The sequence below is a fragment of the Myotis davidii genome, unplaced genomic scaffold, assembly GCF_000327345.1.
Source record: "Myotis davidii unplaced genomic scaffold, ASM32734v1 scaffold551, whole genome shotgun sequence".
Taxonomy (NCBI): Eukaryota; Metazoa; Chordata; class Mammalia; order Chiroptera; family Vespertilionidae; genus Myotis; species Myotis davidii.
Window position 1 is genome coordinate 1,097,369 of NW_006283788.1, and position 22,421 is coordinate 1,119,789.

General features: G+C 51.1%; 1 protein-coding gene across 5 annotated transcripts in view; it reads left to right on the top strand.

Moving 5' to 3' along the window:
• The window catches only part of MATK (megakaryocyte-associated tyrosine kinase), a 34,922-nt gene that overhangs the window by 5,565 nt on the left and 6,936 nt on the right, over window positions 1-22,421 (top strand). For 2 of the 5 annotated variants that reach the window (XM_015567243.1, XM_015567246.1), the window contains exon 3: window positions 1,736-1,905. In XM_015567243.1, coding sequence (XP_015422729.1) covers window positions 1,860-1,905 — 46 coding nt within the window. In that variant the 5' untranslated portion in view covers window positions 1,736-1,859. Of the gene's footprint in view, window positions 1-1,735; window positions 1,906-8,045; window positions 8,114-8,454; window positions 8,549-10,495; window positions 10,797-21,810; window positions 22,244-22,421 lie in introns of those variants that run through there. The other 3 variants (XM_015567249.1, XM_015567236.1, XM_015567247.1) reach the window with 3 other exon arrangements.

Consider the following 22,421-nt stretch of genomic DNA (forward strand, 5'->3'; position numbering starts at 1 on the left):
TTGCAGAGTCTGGTCAGAGTCTGGTCCTGTTCCCTAATCCAGACGTCCCTGGTCTAGATTTTGCCAGTGGGCTCTGTAGTCCCCAAATGGATAAGAATATATAAACACGTTTTTTATGAAAAGGTTGTTTCCTATCCCTAGAAATGTCACAAAGAAAACCAAGTGGTGCTTAGTGGCAGCTTCTGGAGCAGAGATGGGACATTTGTCTAGAGATCCATCACGTGAGAGCGCCCCAGGCACCAGGCCTGGGAACTGGAGCAGAGGAAGAACCTAGTGGGCTGCGGAGGAACAGGAAGGGGCTGGGGCTAGAGCGGCAGCTTTCAGCCAGTGCGCAACACTACCTGACTGTTTAGCCAGGGGCACTGGCCTCTTTTCCCTTAGGTTGTCAAACAAAAAATGACAACAGCCAACACAACAGTAGCCCATCGGGTGTAAATGCCCTGTCTTTAACCTTAACTCTAGATCATATAATAGAGTTGTATCTTAGTGGTCACGTGAATAATAAGGTTGTATCTGATTGGTTAACTTTGTTTTGTTTATAATTAAGGATATGTTGTGTGTGTTTTTTAATCAATTTTAAAGAGAGAGAAAGAAGGGGGGAAAGAGAGAAAGAAACATTGATTCCCATACCTGCCCCAACCCAGGAATGTGCCCTGACTGGGAATCGAACCTACAATTTTTGGTATAAGGGACGATGCTTCAACCAACTGAACCATCTGGCCAGGGCGATTGGTTAATTTTTGGAAATTAACCAGAATTCCTTATATACAAGTATAAGCACTTGGTTTTTTAAAAAGTCATCTGGAACAAAAAGGGTAGGTAATTACTATTTATTTTTTTGTAAATCAAAATTATACCTTTTTTGGTCAGATCAGCAAAAAATATATATTTTTTAGTGTGCCACAGAATTTTAGTATTAGTTTATGTGTGCCATGAGATGAAAAGGTTGAAAATCGCTGGGCTAGAAAATCTCATAAGGCCTGAGAGGAAGCGGTGGGAGAGGATGGTGGCATGGAGCCCAGCGGGTCAGGCCGGGGGCCTCAGGCCAGGGCATAAGCACGGGTGTCCTGTCCCGCAGAGGGCCAGTGCCGGGAGGTTAGATGTAGGGCAGACGTGGCAGTCACGTTCACACTGCAGGAAGCTGGCCTGATCTGCAGAGAGCGAGGCTGGGCAGGCATCTCCCGTAGGGCGCTGTGGCCTGAGCACCTGGAAGGGCCTGCTCGCCAAGGGTTGAGATGGGAGTGACATGACACTAGAGGTGGCTTAGAAGGTGCCCAAACCCAAGGGCTGACCAAGGTGGTACCAACTGGCTGAGGACCAGGGGTCACTGGCGTTGCCATCATTGGCCTTTTTCAGAATGCAGTTTATCAGAAAATAGTAACAACCTCCAGCCCTTACTGAGCACATACATGGTGTCCCCAAAAAATATATACACACACTTTAACAGCTGAGAGCTCAATTTTGAAAATGAAATGTATTTTTATAAACACTGCCTTTATTCAAAGAGAGTAAACATTTTGGTTCCCAGTGCTGTTCCCAGATACAGCGTCTCATGTCTCCTTTCGTCAAGTGCACTCTGAGAAACGGGACTCAGAAAGGCCTATTTCCCAGATGAAGAAATGAGGCACAAAAGGCCCAGCAAACTGTTGACATTTTTAGACCCAGGGCCGGGCCACATGCTCCCTTTCTCCCCACCCCACTTCTTACACGTGCATTTTTATGTTTGTCTTCACAGTGGTGTCAGCCCCTCCGCTCAGATCCTGAAAGGCGTGATGCGGTCGGCCTCCTGGCCAAAGGCCTCCTCCGTCAGGGAGACAGGACAGTGCAGCTAATCCTGCTCTGCTCCCAGAAGCCCACCCATGCCTGCTGCAGAGGGTCACGGAGCAGCTGCCCCGGCAGCTCCTGGTAAGGGCAGGTCACCTCTGGGTGTGTGTGGTGTGTGTGTGTGTGTGCGGGGGTGGGGTGGGGGGGTGAGGGTGGTGCTGCCAGCCCCTCAGGCTCCCTGGCAGCCATGACTTTGTTTCCACAGGATTTTAAGAAATAAGAGTGGTCATTACTAGATACAATCAGTTTGTTTGTATAAACAGTTGCAAGGAGAAAGAGGTGGAAACTTCAGGGTTCCGTGTAAAGCGAGTTCAGGGAAAATGTAAATGTCCCGCCATGGGAACGGTGACCGGCCACGGGGAGGGCACATGGTGACGCACAGGCACGTTTGCTGCCTCGTTGACTGAGATTCAGGGGAGAGCAAAGGAAGGAGCCGAGCCGGGGAGGCCTGTGGGAGACGGACCGGGTTCTCTGCTCGAGCAGTTCCTGTCCTAGTCGGAGTCCACTTCTCAGGACCACTGGGGAAGAGTAAGATCAGGTCATTATTGACATCGATCATCTTAGGTAAAACGGTCAGTCCCAGGCGGGCTCTTCCTGCTGTGTCGGGCCCTGTTCCTGCGAAAATGCTGCCTCGCGCCTCCTGCTGGTTTAGGAAGCACGCTGGTCAGGACCAGATAGACACCTAGCACCTAACTGTAGTTTATCGGCTGTGAGGAAATGGAAGCCTGCTGCCAGGTGGAGGGAGGGAGCCATGGCCAACGGGACAGGGGGAGGCACGTGTCCTGACCAAGGACATTTAGGCTGTTCCCCGGGTTCTGCATTACCATTGAGGCTGCACAAAGTCAATGGCCTTGTACACGCCGCTCCACACACGTGAGAGCTCAGCCGATGGCAGGGTCAGTGGGCCAAAGGCACAAGCCTGGAGCTCCTGGTAAGTGTTGCCAGGTCAGCTGCCCCTCAGACTTCTCACAGGTGATGATAGTGCCTCATTATAGTTTTAATTGGCTTCTCTCTTACTGTGGGGGTCATCTGTGTCATGGTGTAAAAAGGGGCACTTTTGTTTCCTTTCCTTCCAACTATCTCTTATATCAATGGCCAGCTGTTGCTTTTTAAAAATTTATTGGATTGCTGTCCTTGTTAAGGGCATTTTTTACATGTGAAGGCACCTTACATGCAGGGTTCATCTGTGTGTGTACTGCTGGAGGGCAGGGCGATGTCTCAGCCCCATGGAGGCTCCAGGCGCCCAGCACAGGGCCTGCCACCTAACCACATCCTTGCTGCTTGCACCTGTCTCTCGGCTGGAGTGACTTGGCCTAGTGTTGTGTTTGCACCTCACAGATGGTGACGGAGGACAAGTAGAGGTCTCCTGCCCCTGAAGCCAACATCATCATCTCATCCTGTGAGGAGCCCAGAATACGGGTCACCGTGTCTGTCACCTCGCCCTAATGCCGGAGGACACATCCGTGGACAGAGGTGCAGCCAGGCCCTTCTGTCCAGCCCCCTCCCACACACCAGGTGGCTTAGGGAAGCGTCTGACTGCTTTGGGCAGAGGAAGAGGGTTGGGGTGCAGCCTTCTGGCGCTTCTGTCAGCCCCGATGCCACTGCCCAGATAAGAGCTGGGCCTCAGGGCAGCGGAGGAAATGAGCTGGGACAATGTCAGGTGGGCTCAGAACCAGGCTGTGGTGTGCTCCTGGGCCTTGCTCGTGCAGCACCATGCTCCTCCCTCGCTTCCAGTCCAGTGCAGACACCTGCCCAGTGGACACCAGTTGTGCCAGGTCCCAGGAGCTCAGATTGTCCATCTGTCCACAGCAGAGGCCACAGCAGAGGTCACAGCAGAACCTGCTGCCCCAGCACTGCTCGTGTGGGACATGAGCGTCGGGGGCCTGAGTCATATTGGCATTGCTCAAGAGAGTGGGAGAGGTGTTGCGCCAGGCCCAAGGGCAGCCAGGGCCTGAGTCACGGCCACCAGTGAAGGCCGACAGGGAAGCACCCTGAGGCTCATCGAGCCTGGAACCTCCTGGAACAGCCCAGGACCATTTTCCAAATTCTATCCATTCTTGAACCCTCTTCATGATTGTTGTTTACTACCAACATTTTTCTTTAAATCAATTCACTTTTAACACAAAATTTTTTTAAAATATCTTTTTAATGATTTCAGAGAGGAAGGGAGAGGGAGAGAGAGAGACAAACATCAATGATGAGAGAGCTGCCTCCTTCATGCCTCCTACTGGGGATCAAGTCCGAAATCCAGGCATGTGCCCTTGACTGAAATCGAACCTGGAACTCTTCAATCCACAGGCGGATGCTCTATCCACTGAGCCAAGCTGGCCAGGGCAACACTTACATTTTTAAAGAGGAGAATCTATGACTGTAAGTGGGAAGCCATTATTTATTGTCATAAATGGAGAGTTGTTTAAAAATCAATCCAGGGGGCGATGAACAACATTAAATTCTAGCTGAAGGCCCTGCTGGGCTTCCCTCAAACACACAAACAAGGTGGAGATTGGGGATGTTAGAAAGTGTTAACGATCCGTGGTCACAAGATGGAGGCTGACCGGAAAGATTAAGATGCGGAAACCCCTCTGTAACGAACATACTTTCTGTGACCACCAGGAGCCTGTCAGCCTCACTCAGGCGTCTACTCACTCCACGCCCGGCTGGCTGTTGCGGGGAGGGTAGCTTCTAACCCAGTGATGGCGAACCTTTTGAGCTCGGCGTGTCAGCATTTTGAAAAACCCTAACTTAACTCTGGTGCCGTGTCACACCTAGAAATTTTTTGATCTTTGCAACCATAGTAAAACAAAGATTTATATTTTTGATATTTATTTTATATATTTAAATGCCATTTAACAAAGAAAAATCAACCAAAAAATGAGTTCACGTGTCACCTCTGACACGCGTGTCATAGGTTCACCATCATTGTTCTAACCCCTCCTCAAAGACACACCCCTGCCACTTCCACCCCAACCTGCGACAGGCAGGCAACACACAAGGACCCCTGGGGATATTTATGGGTGAAAGTGAAACCTGTGCTCCGTCATGTGATCTAAATAAACCAGGGTATCCTAGAAGGAGAAGAGAATATTCTTGAAGCAACCATAGTAGGAAAGAAAAAATGGATCTGAATTTCTCTCAAACATGGAGGCCTTTGTTATCAATGATGGGATGTGTTCTAATCGGATCCACTTTCTCCACTTAATTAATTTTTTATTGGCTAAAATTTTACATATGTCTCCTTTTTCCCCAATTGACACTCTCTCCCGCCCCCCGCAGCCATTCCCACCCCAGGCAAGCCATCACTGCCCCAGTGTCTGTGTCCATTGGTTATGCTAATATGCATACAAGTCCTTCCCACTCCCCTGCCATTTGTCTCTGGATCTATTCTTGTTCATCAAATTATATTGATCATTATATCCCACATATGAGTGAGATCATGTGATATTTATCTTTCTCCAACTGGCTTATTTCGCTTAGCATAATGCTCTCCAGTTCCATCCATGCTGTTGCAAATGGTAAAAGTTCCTGCTTTTTTATAGCGGCATAGTATTCCATTGTGTAGATGCACCGTAGTCTTTTAATCCACTTATCTGCTGATGGGCACTTAGGTTGTTTCCAAATCTTAGCTATTGTAAATTGTGCTGCTATGAACATAGGGGTGTATATATCCTTTCTGATTGGTATTTCTGGTTTCTTGGGGATATAGTCCTAGAAGTGGGATCACTGGGTCAAATGGGAGTTCCATTTTTAACTTTTTGAGGAAACTCCATACGTTTCTCCACAGTGGCTGCACCAGTCTGCATTCCCACCAGCAGCAGTGCATGAGGGTTCCTTTTTCTCCACATCCTCTCCAGCACTTGTCGTTTGTTGATTTGTTGATGATAGCCAGTCTGACAGGTGTGAGATGGTATCTCATTGTTGTTTTGATTTGCATCTCTCAGATGATTAGTGACTTTGAGCATGTTTTCATATGTCTCTGGGTCTTCTGTATGTCCTCTTTCGAAAAGTATGTATTTAGATCCTTTGCTCATTTTTTGATTGGATCGTTTATCTTCCTTTTGTGAAGTTGTATGAGTTCTCTGTAAATTTTAAAGATTAAACCCTTATCAGAAATATCAGGCAAATATGTTCTTCCATGCAGTGGGCTTTCTTATTTTGTTGATGGTTACTTTTGCTGTGCAGAAGCTTTTTTAAAAATATTTTTTATTATTGATTTTAGAGAGGAAGGGAAAGGGAGAGAGAGATAGAAACATCAATGATGAGAGAGAATCATTGATCGGCTGCCTCCTGCACGCCCCACACAGGGGATTGAGCCCACAACCTGGGCATGTGCCCTGACTGGGAATCGAACCTTGACCTCCTGGTTCATAGGTCAACACTCAACCATTGAGCCATGCCAGCCTGGCCAGAGCTTTTTATTTTGATGTAGTCCCATTTGTTTATTTTTCTTCTTAGTCTCCATTGCCCTAGGAGCTGTGTCTGTAAAGATAGTGCTATGACATATGTCTGCTATTTTGCTGCCTATGGAGTCTTGTAGGATTTTTATGGTTTTCTGTCTTACATTTAAGTCCTTTAGCCATTTTGAGTTTGTTTTTGTGTATGGTGTAAGTTCGTGATCTAGTTTCATTTTTTTGCATGTATCTGACCAAATTTCCCAGCACCATTTATTGAAGAGACTGTCTTGACTCCATTGTATACTCTTGCCTCCTTTGTCAAATATTAATTGAGCATAATGGCTTGGGTAAATTTCTGGGTTCTCTGTTCTGTTCCATTGGTCTATATGTCTGTTCTTGTGCCAGTACCAGACAGTTTTGAGAATCGTGGCTTGGTAATATAGCTTGATATCAGGTATTGTGATTCCTCCAACTTTGTTCTTCTTTCTCAGGATTGCTGTGGCTATTCGGGGTCTTTTTTTTTATTCCAGATGAATTTTTAGAGAGTTTGTTCTAGATCTTTGAAATATGCCGTTGGTATTTTAATGGGGATTGCATTGGATCTGTATATTGCTTTGGGTAGTATAGACATTTCAATGATATTGATTCTACCAATTCATGAACATGGTATGTTCTTCCATTTGTTTATGTCTTCCTCTATCTCTTTTTTCAATGTCCTGTAGTTTTCCAAGTACAGGTCTTTTATGTCCTTATTTAAGTTTATTCCTAGGTATCTTAGTTTTTTTTTGGTGCAATGATAAATGGTATTTTTTTTTCATTTCTCTTTCTGTGAGTTCATTATTGGTGTAGAAAAAGGCCATAGATTTCTGGGTGTTAATTTTGTATCCTGCTATATTGCCAAATTCATTTATTAGGTCTAGTAGTTTTTGGGGGGTTTTCTGTGTATAGTATCATGTCATCTGCAAATAAGGACAGTTTTACTTCTTCTTTTCCAATTTGGATGCCTCTTATTTCTTTTTCTTCTCTGATTGCTATGGCTAGCACTTCCAGTACTATGTCAAACAGGAGTGGTGAAAGTGGGCATCCCTGTCTTGTTTCTGTCCTTAGGGGCAATGAGTTTAGTTTTTGCCCATTGTGTATGATGTTGGCTGTAGGTTTGTCATATAAGGTTTTTATTATGTTGAGGTATGATCCCTCTATTCCCACTTTGCTGAGAGTTTTTATCAAGAAATGGTGTTGGATCTCCCCTTTTTAAAAAAATCCTCACCCAAGGATATGTTTACCCCTTTTTAACAAAATCCTCACCCAAGGATATGTTTAGAGAGGAAGAGAGAGAAACATCAATGTGAGAGAGAAACATCTATTGGTTGCCTCCCGTATGTGCCCTGGCCGGGGATTGAACCCACAACCTTTTGGTGTACGGGACAATGCTCCTACAACTGAGCCACCTGGCCAGGGCCCACTTTCTCCCTTTTAATTATGCAGCTGGAAGTTTCTGGAAATCTGGCTTAGTTTATAGTTTCCCGTTGGCACTGTAGTTTGCTAACAGAGGAGTCAGCCCTGAAGGCACTCATCATAAGCATTAAAGGCCTTCCTGGTGGGCACTGGCTTCAGAGGAGAGAGGATTTCACAGGAATGATTGCTCTGTCCCTGCAGGGCCCAGAGGAAAGGCCATCTGGGAGGAAGCGCGTGTCTTCTGGAAAAATAAAATGAGGCCCAGAGAAGTGAGAGGCACAGCCCATGCGGCCCAGGGAAGGAGCAAAGTGGGAAAGGGCACCTCACTCACATGCCCATTTCTTCTAGAAGGAATGGAAGTGCCTTTGCCTAACCAGGGGACATCTTGAGCCAGGAAGTGTCTCCAGTCGCTGGCCGTCCTCCACCATGCGAAGTGGTTCCAGGTTAGGAGGTGGGCTGGGGGGCTCATACATGCCTGTCCTGTCGCTGCCCCCTTAGCCGGCTCCTGGGCTAGCTGTTTGGCTCATGTCTCCTGGCACTAACCTGATGGGTTGGAATCAGAGCAGGGCCAGTTCTGTTGGCCCGTGCCCATTTGGGAGTGGAGTCCACTCCCAGCCACCACCCTCCAGGCTGGCTGTGCCCCCCGGAGACCCTCCCTAACCTCCACTGCCAAGACAGGAGTCTGGCTGGCTCACCGCCCCAGGGTCCACCTCGTTCCCTTGGCCTCACACCCACCCACGTGTGTGTGGTTTCCAGAGCTAACTGTGTGCGTCTTCTCCCAAAGGCACGAGCAGCAGCCTACAGCCCTGTGTAATCGTCATCAGGGTTTTTGGGGACCTCTCCAGCGTGTGCCAACCTGTGGGGCCCTGCCAGGCTGGGTAAGGCAGCGTCAGGCAGCCAGCCTGCTCTGGGAAGCCCACGAGGGCCTTATCTCCTCCTGGACAGCAGATTCCCCTCCCAGCGCTTGGCTTTCCCCCGAGCGGCTGGTGTCAGCCTGCGTGAGGAGAGGCAGGTCACGGCAGGGGTGTCCCAGGGGCCCCTGGGCACCAGGAAGAGGCCTGCTCTGGAGTGCAGCCTCCCTTGACTGTATTTTCTTTTTCTTTTTTAATTATTTTTTTAAAATATATTTTATTCCTCCTGGACAGCAGATTCCCCTCCCAGCGCTTGGCTTTCCCCCGAGCGGCTGGTGTCAGCCTGCGTGAGGAGAGGCAGGTCACGGCAGGGGTGTCCCAGGGGCCCCTGGGCACCAGGAAGAGGCCTGCTCTGGAGTGCAGCCTCCCTTGACTGTATTTTCTTTTTCTTTTTTAATTATTTTTTTAAAATATATTTTATTGATTTTTCACAGAGAGAACAAACATGGATGATGAGAGAGAATCATCGATTGCTGCCTCCTGCACACCCCACACTGGGGATCGACTCCACAACTGGCCGTGTGCCCTGACTAGGAACCATGACACTCAACCACTGAGCCACGCTGGCCAGGCTAACTGTATTTTCTTACTCCCTTGACCTCGCTGCCTTGAACTGGCATGCTACTGTCTAAATGTACCACAGGTCACAGAGAACAAGTTTTTTGTTGTTGTTTTTTTTAATAATTCTTTATTGTTGAAAATATTACATATGTCCCCCTTTCCCCCCCATTGACCCTCTCCAACCTGCCCCAGGCCTTCAGCACCCTATTGTCTGTGTCCAGGGGTTATGCATATACGCATACAAGGTCTTTGGTTGATTACCCCCAACACACACACACACACACACACACACACACACACCCTCTACCCCTCTTCCCTCTGAGATTCCTCATTTGAACAAGTTTCTTTTAACCCTTGACCCCCTAGTTTGCAATGTTACTATTGATGGGATTTTGCCAATGGGGAAACTGAGGGTTAGAGAGTGAAGAAAATTGCCCTTGGCTACACCAGGAGGTGTGGAGGCCTCTGTGACACCTCCCTACTCTGAAGAGGTCAAGAGTGGGTGGGATTTAGAGAAAGAGCTGGGAGGGGCTGCCTGCCCTGAGGTCCCTGAAACCCCAGCTGAGCCCACAGAGCCCTCCAGTGGGAGGAGAACTGGCCACGTGCTCTCCTCAAAGGCAGTGTCTCCTTTTCCATCCTGCCTGGCCCAGGCCATGGAGCTGCTGGTGGAGAAAGCTCTGAGCAGTGCCATGGGGCCCCTGAGCCCCGGGGACGCCGTGTGAGGGGTCCTGGAGTGTGTGGCCTCAGGGACACTCATGACAGGTCAGTCCCCGTCAGCTGGGGAGCCCAGAATGCTGGGCACATGGCAGAGACAGGGTCATAGTGAGGTACAGGACCCTCTTGCCAACACTCAAGAACAGCGTCCAACCCAAATGGGAGGAGGGACTCAGACACGCCACCCTCTACCCCCAGGCGAAAGGAACAGCCCAGTAGCAGGTGGAACTCACTCACCACAAAGGAGGGCAAGGTCCAGGGCAGATGGGGCAGCAAGGGTCCTCCCCCGTCTGTCGTCTGTCGGCTGAGCACCCACTCTCTGGTGGCAGCCCCCCCTTTCGGGAGGCCAGGCTGTCGCAGGCGATGGCCTTGGTGGGAATATTTCTGAAGGAAACCAGCAGACACGGATAACAGGCTTGAGCGGAGATGTTCACCACAGTGTGGGTTACCGTAGCAGAACGGGAGAAAAGCATCTGTGCTCTCATGAGATGTCAGAGACAGTGGTGCTGTTTTCCAGCCCTTTTAGTGACACGGGACATCATATGAAGTGAAAGGAGAGAAAACACTGGCCTGAGGTGGGAGCCTGTTGTATGACTACATGCTCGTGCGTGCGCGCGTGCACACACACACACACACACAGACACACACACAACTGCAGGAAGGCGTTCTGCTGGCTGTACTTCTGGGGTCAGAGGGAGGTGTGGCCCAGGTGAGATGCCTCGGGGGAGATCCGTGGGTGCAGAAGGGACAGTCACACACCCCGTGCTGGGACCCTCTCAGGCCCGGCAGTGGCCATCTCTCATGAGGGTGCTCTATCTTCTTTCCACCCCCACCCCCTCGCAAAGATGGGCCTGGGCTCCGGGATCCTGTGAGAGACCAGATGGACGCCCTCGAGTCCATGACCCTCCAGCAACGGGAAGCCATCACAGCCAGCGCCCAGGTAGGATGGCCAGCCCCTGGGGCTCCCCAGCTCCGGGCCAGCTCAGCCAGGCTGTGGGCGGCACCCCCCGACCCAGTTGCAGCTATGCAACTTCCCAAGAAATGGTCTGGGGTTCCACTTCCCTCCCCTGCGAGGTGGCGGGCCTGTGGGAGAGTGGCCCCTGGGTGACAGGACTGCCGCTGGGGGCTGGGCGGCTCGGCTCAGAGCTGGAGCCACCACAGTGACGAGGCGCAGACCTGGGGCCTCACTGGCGGGGACTGACCTGGCTGTTCCCACCACACACACACACACACACACACACACACACACACGTACACACACACACATGCACACACACATACACACATACACATACACACACGTACACACGTACACATACACACACACACACACAAACACACGTGCTCTGTAAACACCCCGCTGCGGCTTGTCAGCCTCAAGCACGAAAGCCAAGTCCCCACCTGTGCTTCCCCTTTGGTGTGTAAGAAAGTCTCCCAGCGACACAAATCCCATCGGGCCTGACATTTAGGAATAGTCTTCATGGAAAAACTCAAATTGCTTCTGATCAGAGCCACACGGGGAGATGCAGGATTTGGGGTCCCCGCAGTGTTCTCAGGGCCTTCCTGGCAAGTCCTGCCCTGAGCAGCCTGAGCGTCCAGTGCAGTTCCTCGTGCCTGATGGTAACTGAGCTCAGCAGTTGCTAGAAGTGATGGCAAGGGCAGGATGCCTGGCGAGCCACAGGGCCAGGGGCCGGGTGAGCTGGTCGCAGGCAGGAGGGTACCGCCAGGCTGTCTGCCCCCAGCACGCCCTAGGCATGTTGGCATTTCAGCAGATCCACAAGATCCTGGGCATGGGCCCCCTGCCGCCATCCAGAAGCAGGCTGGGTTGCGCTTCCACTTCCGGAAGAGGCCTGTGAGGCTGAGGAAGGCCCGAGGAAGCAGGCCAGCTCAGCGAGAGGGGCTGTGTAATGGCCCCGCCTCCCCAGCAGGACCTGACCTGCCTCTGAGTGGCTGCTCCATCCCCCACATGGGACAGATGTGTTCTCCTTCCCAGTTATGTTCCATGGGTTCCATTTAAAACACTTGTGCTTTGATCATCTGTGAAGTCGCATCACCCAGGGATGAGAACTCTGGGAGGGGCACCACCCCAAGGTGCCCCCGATGGTGCACAGAAGGTTTAGAAGGTGTAGCACAGCCCAAGCTGGTTTGGCTCGGTGAATAGAGCATCGGCCTGTGGACCGAAGGGTCCCGGGTTCAGTTCCCGTAGAGGACACGTACCTCAGTTGCAGGCTCCTCTCGGGCCTGGGCCCTGGTCAGGGCGTGTGCAGGAGGCAGCCAATCGATGTGTTTCTCACACTGATGTTTCTCTCTGTCTTTCCCTCTCTCTTCCACTCTAAAAACCAATAGGAAAGTACCCTCGGGTGAGGATTTAAAAAAAATAAAAATAAGAAAGTGTAGCACAGTGCCTTTGAACCCTGGCACCTTTGCTAGCTGGTTCTAGCAGGCGCATTATCCACCAAAACAGGAAGTGGCCGGGGCCTGACTGCTCCTACGTCCCTGGGAGGGCAGGCTGCTTGCTTTTGCCTCTTCCGCCTCCGACCCTTTCTGAGGGAGTGCCCCCCCCCTGCCTCTTACAGGCACCCGGACCACACCCCTTTGCTCGTCCTGGCCGCAGCCACAGACATCCTTTACCTCACATGGGGAGCTTCACCTTACACACCTCTCTCCCTTTAATCCTGGTTCAGCGACTCTGCATTCACCCCACGGCCCAGGCTCACTGCCACCACCACTGCAGGGAGTCCTGGGTTCCTTTGTGCTGGGACAAACCATCAGAAAGTCCCGCTTCTACTCTCCATCCACATTGTCACTCTGCTGCTTCAACCCTCCATCAGCAGGAGCTCTGGCTAAAACTCAGAATTGCACTCAGGATAGAACCCCGAATCCCAGGGAAGCCCCCACAAGAACCCATCTGCCACTCTCCCTCAATAACTCCACTTCAGACCCACCAGCCTCTGCTTGTCATCAGACCAGCCAATCTTATTCCTGCCCCCAGGGCCTTTGCACATGCTGTTCCCACTGCATAGCAAGCTCTTCCCCTGACCTTCCTTCCTTCAGATCTCAGCTCAGATGTCACCTCCTCAGAGAGGCCTCCTTGACCTCCTCAGCCTGCTAACATAACTGATTAAAATCACTTGGTACCTGCCTTCCTCCCAAGATGTGAATTCTTTGGGGGCAGGAAATAGATCTACTTTACTCACCACAGGACCCACGGGTCTAGAGCAGACCAAGTACATAGTAGTAGCTCAATAAACATGTTAAAGGCTTGAAGTCATGCTCTGCTGCCCAAGCACGGGTCTCTTCATAAGAGGAATTTGCCTCCGGGCAGTTAGGAAGACACCATCTGTTTCTGTCTTGTCCCAGGAATGACTAACAGCTGGGCCCAGAGACGTCAGTGAGGGCAGTGGCAGTGGCAGTATGATGAAGGGAAGGGAGAGTGGGTCCGTCTTTGGGACCAGGATGTGGCTGTAGGAGTCACAGCCTCACCTGGTGAAAAGCCCTGTGTCCTGCTGCTGTGGCCAACTGCCAAGGGCAGCTCTTGGAAATGACATCGCCCACTGTTCTCCAGTCCCATCCCTGGCTCCTGGGGAAGATGGATATATCTTTGCCACCAGGTGGTTTAAGGCCAATTCTGTTGACAGAAAATGAAATCTTCCACCATCACCCCTCCCCCCCACCAGTAACTCCAAAAAAACAACCCACACGCAAATTTAGGCAACATGACAGCAAAATCAAGCAGTCGGTTAGCAATGTATTCAGTCCAGATGGATGATAGAGCTCCCTCAAGACCTAAAGAGGGGTCATCCCTGATCTTCCCTCTCCAGCCCTCTTCCCGCCGGCCAGAGGACTCCAGAACAGGCCAGCGGGAAGATACTGGCCCAGGCGCCCGAGAGGCCAGACTGCTGCGAGGGGGAGAAGCGTCTTGAGACAGTGACGCAGGACCTCAGCTGCAGGATGCTGGCGGGCAAGCCAGTTGCTAGGAGACAGCAGCAAGTGTGGGAGAGATGCCTTGAGGAGTGTGGGCGGGGCTGGAGCTGAACCTGGCAGTCCAGGGAAGAAAAAAAAAAGGAAGGGCAGATCCCTTGGCTTCATCTGCCAAGTCACTAACACGGATGGACAGCCGAGAAACAGTGTCCCCTGGTCCAGAGTAGGTCCCATTCAGGGGTCGAGGGAGCATCTCCAAGGCTCGGCTGGGTCCAGGGGCTTGTGTGGGATAACGTTGGCTCCACCTTCTCCTTGATTCCCTTTTAGTTTGGCTTCTGGGGCTGAGAAGATGTATCTGGTCAGTAAATTAAGGCTCTGCTGAGCGGACAAGCTAGAGGACCCGTGTTTCTCCTAAAGGTGGAAAAGGCAGTGGGGGTGGGGGAGTGATAGTTGAGGGCGGGTAGCACCCTGTTCATGTCTGCCCAGGTTTTGAAAAAGAAAATGTTTTGGGAAACGGGTATTTGTTCCCCCTGTTCACAGCAGCATTATTCACAGTAGCTTAGAGGTGGAAACACCCCATGTGTCTACGGACAGATGAACAGATGAACAAAATGTGGTCCATCCAGACAATGGAATATTCTTCAGCCTTCAAACAGAAGGAAATTCCGACCCATGCTACAATGTGGATGAACCTAGAGGACATGATCCGTGAAATAAGCCAGACTTATTTTGGCTATTATGAAGAGAGGTAATTTTTTTTTATTGATTTCAGAGAGGAAGGAAGAGGGAGAGAGAGATAGAAACATCAATGATGAGAGAGAATCATTGATCGCCTGCCTCCAGTGCACCCCATCCTGGGGATCGAGCCTGCAACCCGGGCACATACCCTGACTGGGAATCGAACCGTGATCTCCTGGTTCATAGGTTGACGCTCAACCACTGAGCCACGCTGGCCGGGCGAGAGGTAATTTTTAATAACTGCGTCATATTCCTGATGTGCTTAAGCATCCCCTCCTGTCAGACATTTAGATTATTTTCCAACATTATAAATCACAATGCGGCAAAATGTTCCTGAACGGTTCGGATTTTTTCATGGTCAAAGGGCATGACCAGCAGAACATGAAGGCGTTTAAAAGGTCGATGTGGAAGGTTCTGTTCCATGAGCGCTTTGCCAGTTCCCTCTCATTGTAAACGGAGCCCCACTCCCCACCCCCGAGGTCAGGACTGCGCCTTCTCATTTTAACAAGTACTTGCCTGCACATGGATATAAGTTTAACAGGTTTCCTTCTGTGGTGTCTATTTCCTCCACTGCCGTTCTTTCATTTTCTCATTCAACCCGCATTTGTTGATCACCTGTTATGTGCCATGGGCACGCATGTGTCCCCCATGTCTCTCACTGAGAAAGCTGAGCTGTCCACTACTCAGTCAGCAACACCACCTTCCTTGGAAGAAACAAAAGATGAACCAAAAGCTGTCACTCCATGCACTGAGGGTGCCTCCGGGCCCTGGTCCCGGGTTGGCCCTTTAATGTGTTAGCTGAGGGGTGCCAGGACGGCTCACTTCACCTCCTTGAGACTATGAGACTGGGTTAGAGCTAGCAGCACCAACCTTGCAGAGCTGTGGGGAGAACTCAGTCATAAAATGCATGTTTAACTCTTGCTGCATAGAAAGGCTCTGCCTCAGAACACGGGCGTGGCAGAGGGCAGGTATGCAGGTGAAAACCAGCAATTAAAGGGAGACATCACACATGGAACAGTGACCCCAAAGGCCTCCCCTGTCTCAGCTTCTAGAACGATGGCTGTCAGGCCATGAGAAAACTCTGCAGATGCGACCGACATTTGGGGGGTCCCCTACAGGGGCCAGTCCTCCCATCTCCCATCATCATCCAGAGGGAAGCCACCCCCATGGTAAGGAGCTTCCTGTCGGCTCAGTGGCATGCCCCTCATAAATGCCAGCCAACGAAGAAGAGACTAGAACCCAAAGACGGGGTGCGGGGTGGGGGATTTGGAGGAAAGAGATAAAGAACAAAAAAGCAGTTCCAGAAAAGCCCTTGTGTGTGTGATCCTCGGAGAGCTTAGGGAAGACACAGAGGCCAGGAAACAGTTTCCGTTTGCCTTTTGAAAAGAAACAAAGAACCAGAAGGAGCCCTTGGAAATTAGAAACCTGCGAATCAAAATTAAAATGTCAACAAAGGGGTTGGATGAAAGAGTAGAATGAGAAGACAAAAAGGGGAAAAATGTAGACAAGAAAATTAGCCCAGCTGGTGTGGCTCAGTAGAGCATCAACCTATGAACCAGGAGGTCACGGTTTGGCACGTGCTGGGTGTGGGCTCGATCCCCAGCAGGGGGCGTGCAGGAGGCAGCCTATCAATGATTCTCTCTCATCATTGATGTTTCTATCTCTACCTCTCCTTTCCTCTTTGAAATAAAAAATATTTTTTAAAAAACAAAAGAAAATAGACCAATCCAGGAAGTCCCATATATGACAAAGGAGACTTCCACAAAGAGAAAACGAAGTGGAAGGAACCACCAGTGATACCTTTAAGAAAGTTACTAGGGGCCCAGCCAGCGAGGCTCAGAAGTTGAGCCTCAACCAGGAACCAAGAGGTGGCCAGTTCGATTCCCGGTCAGGGTACACGCCTGGGTTGCGGGCTGGATCCCTGGTGGAGGTGCGTGCAGGAGACAGCTGATTGAAGACGTTCCTCTCTCCCTGACTTTTCTATCTCTCTATCCCCCTCCCTTCCTCTCTCTCTAAAAATCAATAAAAACATTTAAAAACAATTACGAGGAGTGGAAGACACAACAGAGTCCACTGAAAGTCCAGCACAACAAGTGAAACCCACACTGTAGACGTGCAGGATGTGGCAATAAGAAGATCCCACAAGCTTTCAGAGAGAGCAAGAGAGAAAATACACCCACCAACGTGCGAAGCACAGGATGAGGAAGCAGACAGCTAACGGCCCAAGTCTGGAAGTGGGAAGCCATGAGGCAAGAGGAATTCACCACCCAGAACACTGTCCTCAGTCAGACCACCGACCTCCCAGGAAAGTGGAAGGAAACGCTGTCTGGAAATGCCCAGGTGCGGTGGGTGCACGTTCTCAAGACAAGGGCACAAACCAAGAAACGGGGACCTGGACTCAAGGAATCGGTGCTACGTCCCGGGAATCTCTAAATACTGCAGAAGAGAGAGGCCAGGACCACACTGGGCATAGCCAGCCCTGAGCAGAGAAGTTCGTTCCATTGGAGAGGCTGGGGGAGAGTCACAGGCACACAAAACAAAGGCGATCGCTAGCTCCAGAACCGCCCCCTGCCCCCCCCCCAAATCCTAGAAAATAAAAGTGTTCTTGGTGTTCATTGCTCCAAGTGAACAATACTTACATATACCAACATAGCACCAAATGTTTAGTTATCCAAGAATTGTGGTAAAATGATGGTGAAAGCAATATGCATGAGAGAGCTAAGTCTCTATCTCCAGGAGTAGGAAGTCAAAGGACAATGTCCAACTGATAAATCAAGAGATATGGCCCGGCTGGCATGTGTCAGTGGTTGGGCGTCAAGCTATGACGAACCAGGAGGTCACGGTTCAATTCCTGGTCAGGGCAGGTGCCTGGGTTGCAGGCTCGATCCACAGTGGGGGGCTTGCGGGAGGCTGCCTATCAATGATTCTTTCTCATTCGTTGATGTTTCTGCCTGTCTCTCCCCCTCCCTTCCTTACTGAAATAAATAAAAATATTTAACGCATAGATATGTAAAACATTATTTTGAAAAATGGAAGCAAAGACCAGAGAAGCAGCCAATAGAAGCACTAATGGCAGCCCTCTGGGAGTGGGACATACATGCTTTGTTTAAAACAGTTTTATAAGGTTAGCACAGTCGTAAGTATACAGCAGAACACTACAAATATTGCTGCTATTAATTCCGATGAGAAGAAAACATACGTACCCTTGAGGGGCTCATCGCCGAGTCAGCTAGCTTTATATAGTTAGGAGAACACTTGAGAGCTTACCACATGCCATGGATATCCACACATTTAGATTAAGAAGTACACCTACAAGGTCAAATAAATTCTAAAATGTGCCAATTTATAAGAAAATAAAGACAGAGACTGGAGGGGAGCAACTCCAGCCCACCACCACTGTCTGTTTCTGTGCATCCATGGGCTAAAAATGCGTCTTCACATTTTTCAGTGGCTGAAAAAAATCGCCATAGTAATGCATGGCATGTGAAAAGTATATGAAGTTCAAATTTCAGCATTCCATAAATAAAGTTTTATTAGAACAGTCATGCCTGTTCACATACATGTTATTAATGGAGGCTTTTGCGCTACAAAAGCAGAGTTGAGTAGTCCAGCAAGAGGTCATGAGGCCCTTTACAGAGAGAGTCAGCCAACTCTTCAGCTAGAGCAGCGGTTCTCAGCCTGTGGGTCACGACCCCTTTGGGGGTCGAACGACCCTTTCACAGGGGTCGCCTAAGACCATCGGAAAACACATCTATAATTACATATTGTTTTTGTGATTAATCCCTATGTTTTAATTATGTTCAATTTGTAACAATGAAATTGAGGGTCACCATAACATGAAGAACTGTATTCAAGGGTCTCGGCATTAGGGAGGTTGAGAACCACTGAGTTAGAGGATGAAGGTTGGGGGACAGAGGATAGAGAAGATCAAGGAGGAATCCTGAAGCAGGGACATAGGGAAAAGTCCTCCGACAGACGCATCTTGTACCGTATGGATCCCCCGCTCTTCTTCCTGGGTCTTTATTCTTTCATGAGATTCTATTCATTTGTTCTGTGAGGGCCTACTGTGTGCCAGGCTCCAGAGATAAATGACTGCCTAGGCCAGAGTTGTCTCTGCCCTCGCTCACGGAGCGTATGTTCTGTCAAGGGGAGTGAGGCGAGGCAGGAGGGCTATGGACAAGACAAAGTGAGACAGGGTGACGGGCAGTGATTGGGCTTGAATGACGGCTGGTCACTGTGAGAGCCTTGGGAAGTGACCAGGACCCAGTTCACACAGCGCGAACCTGCAAGCGTGGCAGGGAAATGATGGCCTGGCTCCACCTGCAGCACAAGGGAGACTGGGTGAGGGTTGTGGGGGCTGCGCAGACCGCCTCCCCCATCAAAGGTGGATCGCCTCTGGCACCCCAAAGCAGGTTTCCTGGAGCGGCTCTTCGTTCCACCAGTCAAGAATGATCCAGCCGACCACGGTCTGGGTGCAAAGCAAGCGATACGGCATTTTTCCTCGAAAGAGCAGATTCCTCCGCTGAATCCCTGAGTCCCCCGCAGGGAGGGGACAGCTAAATTTAAAGATGAGCTAATTGGGACGGTCTGTTCTGGCCTCATGCTCCAGCTGAGGATCCGCAGGGGCCACAACACCAGCTCAGCCGTCCCCACATCTGGCTGCAGCTGCCCTACTGCGCCTGCCCTCCAAATACAGAAAGCATAAACATGGACACATTCTTCTTGGGGTCTATCATGTGCCCCACACTGCGGTACACCAGCGGGTGAGCCCGGGAGCCGGACAGGCCGGGCCCAAAGCCCCGTCTACCATTTCCTGTGACCTAAGGTCAAGCTCCTCACTCTCCAAGAGTCAGCTTTCCCATCGTACGAGAGTGCTCGCCTCACAGGTGACAGGCACTGCTCATCCTCTCCCCAATATTCATCGGCTTAAAAAATATGTTCTGAGCACCTACTATGTTCTGAGCACCTACTATGTGTTCACTACTGAAGTCACAGCAGTGAACCGTCCAAAGTCCTTGCACTGGGACTTTGCCCTGGGGAGCTGATGTTCTAGAAAGGATGCAGTCAGTAAACAAGATGAACAAGTAAGATACATGGTCTATCAGACCATGGCAGCCCTACGGAGCCACCGGAGACATGGGAAGGGTCGGCGGGGTGAAGTACTCTGTAGAGCTGCTGGCCCCATTTCCAGTATTAGCCATTCATTTGGTTGCAAGTGGCGAGATGCCCTCCTGAGCAACCAAAAAGCAAACGCTTGCTTCCTCCCCGAGGCACAGAATGCACTCCAGGTGTGGCCGAGTCCAGGGACTTAAATTCTTCCTGTGAGATGCCGTCTCGCTCTGCCTCTAGGATCTGCTTCCTCCAGGCTGGCTCCTCCTCAGGCAGGCTGATGGGCTCAGTCACCAGGCCAGGCCCATGCCCATCACACTGCGAGAGGAGGCAGCTAGGACCTCCAGGGAGGGGTCCTTTCAGGCATAGAAGTGAGGTCTTACTCTGAGAAAGGCAGGGGGCGGGGGGCGGGGAGGTCTGAAAAGGCTTCATCAAAATGGTGCCAGTTGAGATGAGCATGGAAGGATGAGATGGAGATGCCAGCTGGGTGGGGGAAGTGCATTCCAGGCAGAGGACAGCAGTGCAAAAGTATGCAAATTCCTGTAGTTTCCAGACTGTTGGGTGTTTGGTGGGAGCAGAAACAGACAAGTCCAGAGAGGTAGCCGGAGGCCAAACATGAAGAGCCCTGAATGCCAGACTGTTTTAGGCTCAGTTCCGCGGGCAGCAGAAGCTACGGAAGAATTTAAAGCAGGGAAGGGCCACAGTCCCATTTTCCTCCCTCGGTGATAGAATGGAAGGTGAATGGTGGCAAGGAGGAAAACTAGAGGCAGCCGGAAGACCAGGGAGGAGCTGCTGTATCACCAGCCAGCACCAGACGGGTGGCCTGGGGAATCAAGTTGACAGGACTAAAATGTGGAGGGTGAAGAGCCTGGGACTGGGAAATTCCGGTGTCTGATCCGAGGATGTGGCTACCAGCGGGCTTCAGGCAGGTATAAGGGAGGGAGAGTTCCCCAGCTCTCGGCAGCAGGCAGGAGACACTGGCGTTGCCATGTCCGGGGATTGGAAGACTGATTGTCTTTGGAATTCAACATGGCCAATTCTTGGATGCCTCCAGGGATGGGGAGCTCACCTCTTCAATAGTTCTGACCTAAATAAACTATGGACTCAAATTTATACCCTTAGAGTTAGGCACAGCTCAGTGCCCCTGTCCACACCTTGGGGAGCTCCCTGTACCTGGGCCAGCCCTAGGAGATTCGGGCACCTGACACTGTCTCCTTAAGTCTATCCTTCCCGTCTCAACGCTTTTGCTTTCTCTGACCATGGGACAAGGACCCCTGAGGGTCCTGGGGAGGATGTAGGTATTACTCAGACACTAAGTATCCACTCACAGAGGGAGAAAGGCAGCCGGGTCAGATACTCTTCCTGTCTCTGGGACTGTGTCAAGGAGAAAGTCTCCAGGGTGCCAGGGCATCTTAACATCCTGGATGCTGTCCTTGCCGAGCAAAGGGAAGGCAGGCCTCCCCCTTGGGGCCTGGGGCTGCAGCAGCAGTCTCTGGTGATAATCTAATGATGCTGTCGGTTTCTGCTTTGGCTATTTTGATGTTGCATTTCTATTTCTGGCAAGTGATGATGGTTGGCCTTATATGGTGGGTCTTCATCACCTGGCAGAATGCCAGGTGCAGGATCCCAGCCCTGTGCTGGTGGCTGGGAGGCAGGGGGTGCGGGCGGACCCGGGGACTACCCCACCGGGATCTGTGGAGCCAGGAGCCCTGCTTAGCAGGACTGTTCTCAGAGGCTCCTCTGTGCAAACACTACCACCGCGAATAAATTACACCACCAGGCAGGAGCGGCCCTCCCCAACCCTCTCCTCCTGCCCACTTCCCTCGCTGAGGATAACCGTGTTGCCAGTGGAGGGTTCCTTCTAGAACTTTCCTCTCTGTATGACATAAACGGGATCCTGCCGTTGCACTGTCACATCCTGGTGCTGGTGGTTTTCAACAATGGTAGATTTTAGCACCTTAATAGTTTCCTAGTTTTTGTGCATAATATTCCATAACATGGATGTTCTGTGACTCTCTGTAGCGGTCCACTAGTCCCAGAAACCCCATGATGCCTTGGAGGCATAGCCACTAAGCCAGTGGTTCTCAACCTTGGCTGCACATTAGAATCACCTGGGAATGGAGTTTAAAAGGATTCCCAGGTGATTCTAATGTGCAGCCAAGGTTGAGAACCACTGCACTAAGCCTTTGGGAGGAACAAGGTTAAATAGGGGACCAGGTTATCTGGGAATCTTGGTTATCGCTCTCCCAGGATTAGCTACTTCCAGGTGGACTCCTGCAGTAGAAGGAGCGGTAAGGGGGCCAGGCGCGGTGCACGGTCATCCAGGGCTCGCCCAGCTGTCCTGTGAGAGGGCGGTCAGTGCCTCCTGGCCCCACAGAGGAAGAAGTGGAGGCCGGGACAGGGGCAGCCCTGCCTCCCGCACAGCGGGTTGGCCCCTCAGGCCCCACCGTGATTCTCCAAAGGGAGGGCTGCTCCACCTGCGGCCTCTGAGCCCGCAGGATACCTTTCCCTCTGGCTCCAATGTTCCCTCAATGATGATGACGACCATCGCGATATAGCGGTGGACATATTTGGAGCGCTGTCTCTGCACCAGGCACCAGCAGCCCTTTACAACGGCAGGTAATTCATTCAAGGGGCCTCCGCAGGCGGAAGAGGTGACGGAGGGCGTTGGAGTCGCGGAGTTGCTTACCTCCCGGACACGCAGCTCACTCACGCACCCCCTTCCCGGCGCGCTGCGGCACCTGCTCCGAGCTCCGAGGCCTGTGGCTCCCGGGATGGGGGCGGGGTGGGAGGGGAG